General features: G+C 32.6%; 1 protein-coding gene across 1 annotated transcript in view; it reads left to right on the forward strand.

Annotated features, from left to right (window-relative positions):
• The window catches only part of LOC140443468 (microfibril-associated glycoprotein 4-like), a 28,473-nt gene extending 17,865 nt beyond the window's left edge, over nt 1–10,608 (forward strand). Inside the window, exons 4-6 of the mRNA XM_072534753.1 lie at nt 1,446–1,667; nt 3,070–3,315; nt 10,403–10,608. Of these exons, the coding sequence (XP_072390854.1) occupies nt 1,446–1,667; nt 3,070–3,315; nt 10,403–10,569 (635 nt within the window). The 3' untranslated portion in view covers nt 10,570–10,608. The remainder of the gene's footprint in view (nt 1–1,445; nt 1,668–3,069; nt 3,316–10,402) is intronic.
• Nucleotides 10,609–11,824: the final 1,216 nt, after the last annotated feature.

Genomic DNA, 11,824 nt, shown 5'->3' on the forward strand with positions numbered 1-11,824 from the left:
TGTAACAAATTATTTTAGTATTATATTTACTTTATACTTAGGATAACTATTCTAGATATAAATACGGAATAACCTTAGAATACGAGTGTTTTATTAGTGAGACAGTATATGTCTAGGCTGTTAACAAAGGAAACACTTCATACGATCTGTGGACAAGAATATTATATACGCGATATTCTCATGTTGTATTAAAAGTGACGTTTGAAGCTCGTAATTCTCAGTAGCTGGGGTACCGTAGACTTGACATCTGAAACTAATAATATGCGAGTACTCATCTCTTGGGATACCTGACAGACATTTGATATCAATATTCTCTTAGCTGGAGAAATTAGACTTCTTATAATCAGCTCAACGGAATTTACAGTTACAGTGGAATACTCTAATATAAGCTGGTCCACAAGCTCGGTTCTTGATAAGTAGATACACACTCGGTTATTTGAGATTTTCGATGCAAAACAAACATTTTTGGGATTAACAATGTTTCCAACTGCTTTAACATAGTCCCATAATACAAGATTTGAATGAGAATGTAGGATAATTGCTTGTTATTTTTTTGGAAAAATAGATTTAGGTCTTGTTTTAGCTGCAGCAATGTATGAAGTTGTAGGAGTATTGTTTTCTCATTGTCATTCGTTAACATTATTGATTTTGTTACGATTGAAGTAGTTTCTTCAATTTTGTTGCACTTGTAGTCAAAAGCAACAGGTTTAGGATTATCTATAATTGTTGTAATTATTGACCAGTGTCTAGATAACACACCGTATCGTATTACTGGTTGCCTATAAAATTGGCGTAAAGCGACAATTGACTTAAAATGTATTAATGTTTCACTAATGAGCACATAAAAGGTTCAAAGATAAACAAAAAAAAACAGATCAATGCAACAATTATAGTAAGATTTTAAATATTACCTTTACGCTTACTCGTAGGTAAGAAGTAAACAGCAATTTTCAATATACTACACCTTTATGTTTCTTCTTCTTTAGGTGCCGTCCTCTTAGCGAAGGTTGGCGATAACCTCTGCAAAGTCTTCCCTATTTTGGGCTTTCCTTATTAAACTTTGAAAGTCTAATCCTGTCCAATCTTTGATGTTGCGCAGCCAGGTCATTTGTCGTCTACCCGGGCCGCGTCTGCCTTCTATTTTCCCTTCTATAATAAGCTGACCTTTATGTTTAAGTGTCCAAAATTTAGTAAATTTACAATCCAACTATTTACTTTAAAACTGAAATAACGATTCTCAACATACAAAACCATCTACCTAACTTGAAAGTAAACACTTAAGTCTATATCTATAATCCGTACCTGAAATATTCACGACACTCTTAGATACCTAGCTTGTTTTACTTCACGTGTCTTGTGGGACTTAAATGTTCCCTGAATATTTGGATCTTATATAAATTTTAGGCAATATAGTTGAGGACGAAATAATCATTTAATTGTTTAAGGTAACACAATGTCTGGTACATACCAAATTTTACCAAGTGGACAAACAAAACCATTAATGGTTTTATGCGACATGGAAATTCAAGGAGGTGGATGGACACACATTCAGAAGAGATTTGATGGTTCTGAAGACTTTTATAGACCCTGGAGAGATTATAAATTTGGTTTTGGGAATCTTAAAGGTGAATTTTGGTTGGGTTTAGAAAATATCCATCAACTCACAAGTAAGTATAGGTTATAGTTTTGAAATAACTTTTGCAATATTATATGCTTTCAAGATTTAAAAATATGATAAAGTTATTCTTTTTCTTTGTGTAACTTATTCGGTCCCTTTGTCATTGGTGAATAACTATGCACAATACTTTTTATTCTGGGCTATTCTAAATATGTAGTCGTTCTGCTCTCCTTTTTTCAGTCCATTATTTGATAGTTTTTAACCAGAAGGCTTTCTTTTTACCAATTTCCTCTTGTCCTTCGACTTTTATTATCGTAATAAGATTGAGATTATTATAGCCAATTGCGATAGAATGTATCCAAAGTATGATATTTTTTTGTAATTAATCCTATTAATTCACTCAACAGTCGCGACTGTTCTGCTAAGAAATGTTTTGTTTATTTGCGTGACCGTACACGGATTTTTGAGTGTTCGTTTTAACACAGTATCTTTTTTATATGATCAATTTCTTTATTTCAAATAGTGCTTTTTTGATTCCTAACCCGCTTTTAAAACAAAAATATGTTTCATTTTGATCTTCTTCACGTTAATTTTTTATTTTACTGTAAATAATACGTAAAAAATCAATATTAACTTATAGAATTGGCAGTAGAAGATGACAGAATTATTACACATAATGTTGCCGAAGTTAGCTAATTTTCTGTTATTTACGGTATTAATAATTTCTTTGTATGTATGGGACACTTAAGATGCAAATACCTCTAACCGTTTTAGGGTATCTCCTGTGAGATTCCCTATAGTTACTGTGACGTAACATCTAAGAATTCTGATGCGTATGTTGATATTTAAAGATAGGTTACAAAAAATCTTTCTAAGACCTTTAAAAGAGCTTCTGGTTTTTTCAATACGAGTTTTTATTTTGTAGCTATGGTCCTAGGTATCCTTAATATTGCAGCCCAGGTTGCATACTTGCCCCACCCTTTCTGTTTATCGTTTATTGTAGTTTAGGCCCTTATGTTGGTGTTTTTACCAATAATCAATATTTTTGTCTTCTTTAAATTTAGTTTTAGGCCGTATTCTAATTCGTTCAGGGCTTCTCTAAAGATGTTTTCTAAGTATATGTTTCATTGTAGAACTTTTGCAGACTATGAAGATCTTGGACAGTGCATTTTTGAATTGCACTGTTGCTTTTTGTTGAAGATATATTATTATTAAGATTATTGTTATGCATTTACCATCGATTCGTGATGTTTTTAGGATATCAATTGATTTCCCATGTAGTACGTAATTTATAAGTGCTATTTCGCTATTTAACCAACCACAAAAATTTATATTTTGTAAAATATTTTTATCATTTTGGTTAAAAACCATGTTGTTTAAGATGATATTACGATCATCTACATTTTTGATGTTTAGAATTCAATGGTCTCTTAAACTAATAATATTTTTAGGTAGCGAAACAAACGAGTTGCTTATAGAACTTACTGATCATAATATGCTAAACTATTATGCTCGATTTTTAGTTTTTAAAGTAGGACCCGAATACGATGGATACGAGTTAAAAACTGTAGACGGTTATAGGGGTAATGCAACTACTACAGCAGATGACTGTATGAAATGGCACGAAGGGCAAAAGTTTACTACATTCGATCAGGATCATGACCGTTGGAATGAGGGGAATTGTGCCAATTTTTCACGTAAGTTTATTTAAAATTTACATAGTAATATTTTATAATAATTTTATTATATTTATCTATTTGAAAAATGTGGGGTTGTTTTCATTTTACTAAAAATTTCTCACCATATAATTACGTTTAAAAAAACTTTTTAAGCAGTTTGGATGAACCTCATCTAATCGTCTTTGAGTAAATTGTTTCAGTTTTAATAGATTTTTAAATTTGATTTATATAAATGCTTTTTTTTATTTGTTCTTATGATGAACAATATTAAAATTACCTGGAATAATTGGAATATAATGACGAAGAGGTAGTTGCAACAACAAATAACTAAAAATGTCAAAAAATATGATATCTAAAAAAACATACAGAAATTTAAAAAAACTAAAGGAAGCAACCATAGAGAAGAGAAATTTAAATCAATAGAGCTAGAGAAAGGAGGTAGTGCAGTAATATTCAAAAATATTATGCACTATCAGGAAATGGGATACAGAACTAAAGACTTTTCAGGCCACATCAGTAAAAATTAAATGTAAAAACTATGAGGTAATCGTCACAGCGGTTTACAGTCCGCCAAGACATGCCATCAAGAAAAATCAATATGTAGATTTTCTGACCAGTCAAAGACATATATTTATCCTTGAAGGAGACTTCAATGCAAAACATACGCATTGAGGGTAACTACTGACTACCACCAAAGGGAAAGAGTTTTTAGAAGCAATGAAATAGAAGCAGTGAAGCATAAAATGCGACGCAATATCAACGGGAAAGCCAACATACTGGCCTACTGACACAAATAAAATCCCAAACCTTATCGACTTCTCTGTAGTCAGAAATATTTCAACAAATTACATAGAGATAGAAGAGGCATTGAATATGAACTCGGACCATTCTCCAATTATTCTAACACTCAGTGAAACTGTTATCAAAAAAGAAAGCCCCCCTAGACTTGTTAACAAAAATACTGACTGGAAAAGTTTCCAGATAGACCTTAAAGAGAAGATTAACCTCTGTTGCGTAGCGCAACCTAAAATTATGATCCAAATGACGAACACCCTTTTTCTTCAAAATAAACAACTACTTTTAGTTTTAAGTCGAGTTGTACCCGAGAATGCACGATAGATATTGCATATATTCTTTGCACAGAATTGCGAGATTATCACGTACTCTCTTCTCAATTTTATAAGAAACAAACATCAGTCACTGTCACTGTCATATTTATTAATTAAAAATAATTCGCCCATTTTTTCACCACAGAATGTTTAACTAAAGCAAAATAAAGTTTTTTTTTAGTTGTAAGTGTTTTTTAAAGTGTAATCCGAGAAGTGTGATCGCCAACTTAAGGTAACATTTTAATTAATTATTATAATTAGAACCAGATCGAAGGTATTGCCCCAACAGGCAGTGAGCAACACTTCAGGAGGAGAAGATAAAATCCCCCGGTGTTCTACAACCTTTCAGTTCCATTAAGAACCGTTGATCAACTAGAGGCAGAAGTAGAATTACCCAATAAAAATGTAGCTGATTGGAACAACAGCACGAACAGTGTCGAAAGAATAAAAGGAAATAACTACCCGAAAGAAATCAGAGAAATGATAACCGAAAAAATGAAACTGAGACGCAAGTGGCATCAGTCTAAAGCACCAGTTGATAAAACTAGATTAAATAATGACACAAAAAAATTAAAAAGAGAAATTCAAAAAATTAAAAACGAATCGGTTAGCATCTACCTAAGTGAACTATCAAAGATAGCGCTACTGATTACTCATTGTGGAAGGCTACCAAACGATTAAAAACGCCAAATCATATATATTAAAATTAAAATCATATATATCCGACAAATGCTTTCGAGTTAAATAGGAGGAAGCATATTCAGAATTAAGAGAAGTTAAGGCTATAGTTCCACAAGGAAGTGTCCTCGGGCCAGTGCTATACCTGCTCTATACCAGCAATATTCCATCATTAGAACCGAATACAATTGCGACATTTGCAGACGACACATGCATTCTAGCAGTCGGACAAAACCACTAGGATGCAGAAACCATGGTACAGAACTCTGTTGAACAAATTAACATCTGGACCAGACGATGGCGTATCAAATTGAATAAAACAAAATCTGTTCATATCAATTTTACTAACAAAAGAGAACGACATACCCAGTTAGTATAAATAGAAACCAAATACCTAATGCAAATACGGCAAAATATTTGGGTATGACAGTAGATTCCAAGCTACGTTGGAAAGCACACATTAAGAAAAAGGAATTAGAGGAATTAGAAATTAACTTCAGTAAGATGTACTGGTTGATGGAAAAAAAATCCACTCTGTCTACTTATAAAAAATTGTTATTGTATAAGCGAATCCTAAACATCCAAAATATACAACGATATCAGAATAAATTATTAAGGAACATCGTTAACGGTCCATGGTACAACGGTCAGAAACTGTGATCTTCATCGAGAACTCCAGATGGATACGGTTATCCAGACAATAAATAAGTTTGCCGAGAGTCATGAACAAAGGTCCTCCAACCACGTGAATGTCGAGGCCATCAAACTCGTAGACAACGCCAACCGGATAAGAAGTCTTAAGAGAACGAAGCCGTTTGAGTTAGTGCTGTAAGTGAGTGAAAGTGAAAAAGCAGAGCAAAGTGCGGCTAAAGTGTACAGGTTAGCTAGTAGTAGTATAATGTATTAAAGCCTAAGGAATATTAGGCTTTAATACATTGTAACCTTAGATAAGTGTTTTGTAATATTTTGTATATAGAACTTACTTGCTTATTGATCATAGTGAATGATCAGATAGCAATAATCATAAGATTCCTGTTGGAGTTTTATTAAATAATAAAAAAAAGAAAAAAAATAGAGCTAGAAATTCCTACAAAACAATTTTAAAGAGAAAAACAAGTTACAGGAAAAATTCTATTGTGAAAGTGCGAAATAAAGAAAAATCGATAGAATGACGGCCGGACCGTTTAATTCACAAAGACAAAAAATTTAAGGAAGAGTTTGTAACAAAAATGTGGGTGTATAGTATGGCAATCTGAATAAGCGCCAATGTAATAAGAGTGGATAAGATGGAGATGGGAAACCAGCAGGCGAGCGGTTTACCCCTAAAACACGCTTAGAAACGGAATATACTGAATATACACTTGGTTTAGAGAGAAACATTACATATTTATTATTACCTCAACATAAACAGTTATTGCAAATAATAATAACACAATTTAAAAGCAAAACTTACAACGGCGCTATTTGTAATGATTTGCAACAAGCTCCAGACGTTGTGGACACTAGGAATTTAAATTATTATTAAAATGAAAATATCTAGATTTTTCAACGGAGCTTACATTGAGGTTTTTTTTTTGAAACAATAATTTTAATTATAACAGTTAACTTTATTTAAAGAAAACTAATATGACAATTATGACAAAACCTTTAATTTTATTTATTACAATCTTTTAGTTTGTCATGAAAGCAAATTTGTTTATTAATGAAAAATGTCTATTTTTACTTAGAAAAATGTTTAACAAAAAGTACCTTATATCACTCTGGCTGATGTATTTCGTTCAAGAAGTTAGAACTGGATCAAAAAAACTACAAAAAACACAACTGTGTCACACTCGAGCAGCAAATTGGTCTGAAGTGACCAGGGATCACAAATGGAGAATTCTTTGAAAGTTGGACACTGGATTCGGGCTTCGGATTATTATGGATGACAACAAACTGCAATCTTCAAAACTCGGCCTGTCAAACGCTCCGGCTTAAAACCATTTGGACCTCTCAAATTATTGTAACGCTGCTTTACAAATCTCCCACATAGGGTACAATACAACAAATCGGTGATTAACTCTACAAAACTGCCACATTGCCTTTGAGCTTAATTCACCTCTCCACAAAAAAAATTGCCGGCTTTTGAAGACTACACCCGCCGAAATCTTTCTCCTTTAAAATCTCAATCCAAACTTCTTCCTTACTTTAACTGCTACATGCAACCAAGCACTATTTCCAAAAATAAAAACGAATCACGAAAAACAATAACGAATTAAAAAAAAATCTGGACTCACAATAAAACAAAACGCTTTGACGTTCTACCGTAGAGTGATGTCATTCTTAAAAATCATTCACCTTCGAGCATAACTTTCTCAACAATCTAAGTGGAAGTTTATTTGACGTGTTTTAACATAAATGAGAATTGAAATGCTACACATTGTGTATAATTGGATTATCTTGATAAGACGATACTGCCGCGGCATGAAAAAGACTTAGATATTGTCTTCTAAACGTGAGTGGAATCTCTCCAGTCTCCCAGTATAGGGTTGGTATTGGACTTTTTTTTAACTAACGTGTCTCGACGACTATGTCATTTATACGATGACAGTATAATACAATATAAGTGTATTACAAATACAATGTTACATTTCACAATACATAATACACAATACTTATTTTTTACATATTTAATCGTTATACAAAATTGCACTTCAGAGTTTATAAAGCACTTGAATTTCGTTTAAATATTTGAACAAACTTGCATATTTATCAGTTTCATTTAACATTTGTTGTATATTATCTCCCAACTGGTGTTATTTTCTTTAAGTAGAAAGGTACAAACGTTTTTAAAGGAAATGTTTAACGGGTAAGAGACTGCTGCAATGGCCACATGCACGTGGATCGGTAGATGCCATAAGAAAGCCATGTGTAAGCCGAGTATGTCCAATTCTTATTCTTCTTAGAATAACCTTGTGTCTTCTGGGCATAGGTGGTAGATCTAAGGAAGGTATACCTGGTTGTATATCATGTAAGTGGCTCGGAGTTGTGTTCCAATTAGCTTGCCATTTGTCATATATTACGTTTTTTGAACATTTTTTTAATATCATTATGCAGGTGGATATTTGATATAGCTATATCCAACGTATAAGCTTCTTTTGTGGCAACATCTGTATAATACATGACATATATCCCATATATGTCATGTAATAAATTTACCAGAGGATGATCTGACAACATGTTTTAAATTACTTGTATTGATGATAAGGAGTCTGTGCAAATTGCTACATTGTATTGAAGTGGTGTGCTCCTAAAAAAAAATCGAAGACCTGTATTTTGAATCACATATCTTGTTTTTAAGTACGTTGTTTTGGAAAAGTGAACGATTGAGCCGTAGTCAAGTTTGAAACGTACTGGGGCCTTATAGATGTGTAGTAATATAAAAGAGTCGACAATCCATTTTTTGTTTTCAAGTGATGGTAACAAATTTATTTGAGGCTGACATTTAAATATTGTAAATGTATCTTCCAAGTTAGTTTTTGGTCAAAGATTAAACCGAGGAATCTAATTTCGTCTACATGTTTAGGCTGTTCTTTACTAGCGTATAAGTTCTTTGGTTGTATTTGGTTGTGACTTTTTTAAAACACACTGCTTTGGTTTTAAGGGTATTGAACTCAAGTCCACTGGTAAATAACCATTCTTCAATATGGTTTATAGCTTGCTAGAGATGGTTATGGATGGTTGTTAGATTCTTTTATCTACAAAGTAGAACTAAATCATCTGCATATAGCCTAGCTTTTACAAGATCTTTAATATGTGCGTTAATGGAGTTTATGGCTTTAACAGAGTTGTACTAAGGTTGTGTATATACTCTGTGGTATACCATTTTCTTGATTTTTTTGTTAAGGAATATACGCCGTCTACTCTCACTTAAAACTGTCTATTTTTTAATAATTTTGATATGTATTCGAGTATATTACCTCTAATTTTCCATTCGCTAAGAGTTTTTAAAATTGAGTATTTTCATACTGAATCGTAGGCTTTGCTCATGTCGAAAAATATTCCGATACAGCGTTGTTGAATTGCGAAAACCTCATGTTATATCTATAATTTATTACATATTATATTAAATAATTTTATTATACGTACACAGATACTATATTTTATGTACATAATTATTATATACACTGAGCGACAAAAAAGTGGCCACCCTATAAATTACCGAAAATAAAAATTCATTGGAAGTTTTATGCACTGTTTCATATTGTATACTCAACATCTTTCATTAAAAAAAATGGCCAATACTGCTTGATTCCTTAGCATAATTTATTTAATCAGAAGGCTACAAAAGAAAATAGTGTAATATCGGAACGAATTATCGAAAAGGGAAAGGAACAAATTTTAAATACAAACTTAGGAACACATTTATATTCTTCACAAAGCATATTTTGAAGTTCTGCAAGACTTTTCGGCTGACCTGATTGACTTCTAACCCTACAATAAAGTTCATCTCAAAGATGTTCGTTCGATGATATTAAGATCAAGGCTGCAGGCTGGCCATTCTAGAGCATTAATTCCTACTTCCCCCAAGTAATTTGTCACAATTCTTGCAGTATGCGGCCGTGAATTATCATGCATAAAGACGAAATTGTCCCCAATAAATGGACCAAATGAAACTTATGCTTCTGCCAAAACATCCTCCGTATACCGGTGAGTATTCAGTGGTGACATCGACACTACCAAACTTTCTTTTCTGCGATATACAAGCTTGACAAAAATTAATCGATTCCTACAGTGTCTTGGTTGTAATTCGGGAACAATAATTAGCCTCCTTGCAATTAGTGCTCTTTCATTTAGACGTGTTCTAACCGTTCTTTTATTTACATTCACATTTCGAACCTCCTGTATACGGTTTCTAGCAACAATTGCAGTGGAATGACAAATTCTTAAAAGCTCCATCACTCTAAAACGATCATCTCTTTGCGAGGTTACTCTTCTATGACCGGAACCAGGTCGACGTGAGTATGTACCAGTCTCTATAAAGCGATAGAAAGCTCTCCGTAATGTATTTCTCAGAATACCTAAAGTTTCGGATACATAAACTTGACTGTTTCCGTCTTGTAGCAATGCCATTATTCTAGCAACATCCACTGTAGATTACACCATATCTTAATTATTCACAAAACTGTCAAAAACAAGCATACATAATCGCAATAAATATTTAATTTGATACGCGTTATGAGATAGTGCATAAAACTTCCAATGAACTTTTATTTTCGGAAATTTGTAGCGTGGCCACTCTTTTTCCGGTCGGTGTATTATATTTTATTTAATTTTAGGTGGTGCATGGTGGTACAATAATTGCTACTGTAGTAATTTAAATGGAACACCTCGAAATATGCCCCACACGAATATACTGCGTCCAGGAATGAACTGGGACAGAATAACGCTTACGCAAAAAAAATATTTATACGGAACCAGAATGTTAATAAGACCAAAGTTATAATTTACCTGATGTGCTTGGAAATAAAATTTTAACTAATAACTCTTGATTGTTTTTCATAAGTTTATTCGCTCCGTGCAGTATCGCGTGCAGTATACCGTGAACAAGTATCGCCTTCTATAGGTTATTATATCTTTACTATAAGGTTTACACCATTGAAAACATTTATAAATCTGTTAGTTTTTTTAAAAAAAAACTAGAATATGACAATTAGCTAACACATAAAACTTATATTTATTTATAAACTTTTTAAATTGACATGAGAGCAAATATTTTTATATTAACGATAAATGTTTATTTAGAAAAAAATAACAAAACTACTTCGCTGCCTGATTATTTCTTTTTAAATTAATAAAAAAGTTTGTTATCTTACATTTCAATAGAAAAAACACTGTCCCATTAACTTCAAATGATATAGATCCGACCTATGGGAGACACAAAATAGAAGCTGGAAAAATCCTGGGATAAATGAGATCAAATACTAAAACTGAGCTTTAGGTTATCCTACAGGAGGAAAAGAATTGTGATTCTTTAAAACTCAGCTGCTTATATTTCACTTAAAACCATGTCGGCTTACTTAGCCCTCAGAAGTTATTATCAAATCCCTTGTTACAGGAAACAGCTTAACACAAACGGTAATTGAGTCACATTACAAAGATTGCCACATAGCATTTTGAGCTCAAATCACCTTCTTCTTACCAAAACTTATGGAATTAACGAAAAACTTTACCGGTCTTTCAAAACTCTCCGAAAACGAATAACATCGAAATCTTGATGACTAAATCCGGACATAAATAATGAAAGCACCCGCATCTTACGGCGCCCTATCGATAAGTCGCACTTATACAATGAAAGCATCTACATCTTGCCGCGCCCAATCGCAAAGTGACATCATCCTCATAAAATTATTCTCTTATCAGCATATATTTTTCCACCAACCCAAGTGGAAAGATTCTTGTTTATTTTCGGCGTAAATATCTAGGCGGAATCGAGATCAATCGAGAAAGCAATTTTTTTTATTAAAAACCGACTTCAAAATGTGTTTAGATTATCAATATCAGAGATGCAAAAAGAATAAGAATCTTTTTCTGTGTTTTATGGTATACGGGGTGAAATGAAAATGCTACAATTTTTATTTTAAATCATATAAGTTGTCGTCTGTTTGTATACTAAGAACGAAATAAGGATGCAAACTAGAAGCAAACAAGAATCAACCATGTTTGAACGATTGTTTCAAATAATGAAAACACAACAAGAG

The sequence above is a fragment of the Diabrotica undecimpunctata genome, chromosome 6 (assembly GCF_040954645.1).
Source record: "Diabrotica undecimpunctata isolate CICGRU chromosome 6, icDiaUnde3, whole genome shotgun sequence".
In the NCBI taxonomy this organism is placed as follows: Eukaryota; Metazoa; Arthropoda; class Insecta; order Coleoptera; family Chrysomelidae; genus Diabrotica; species Diabrotica undecimpunctata.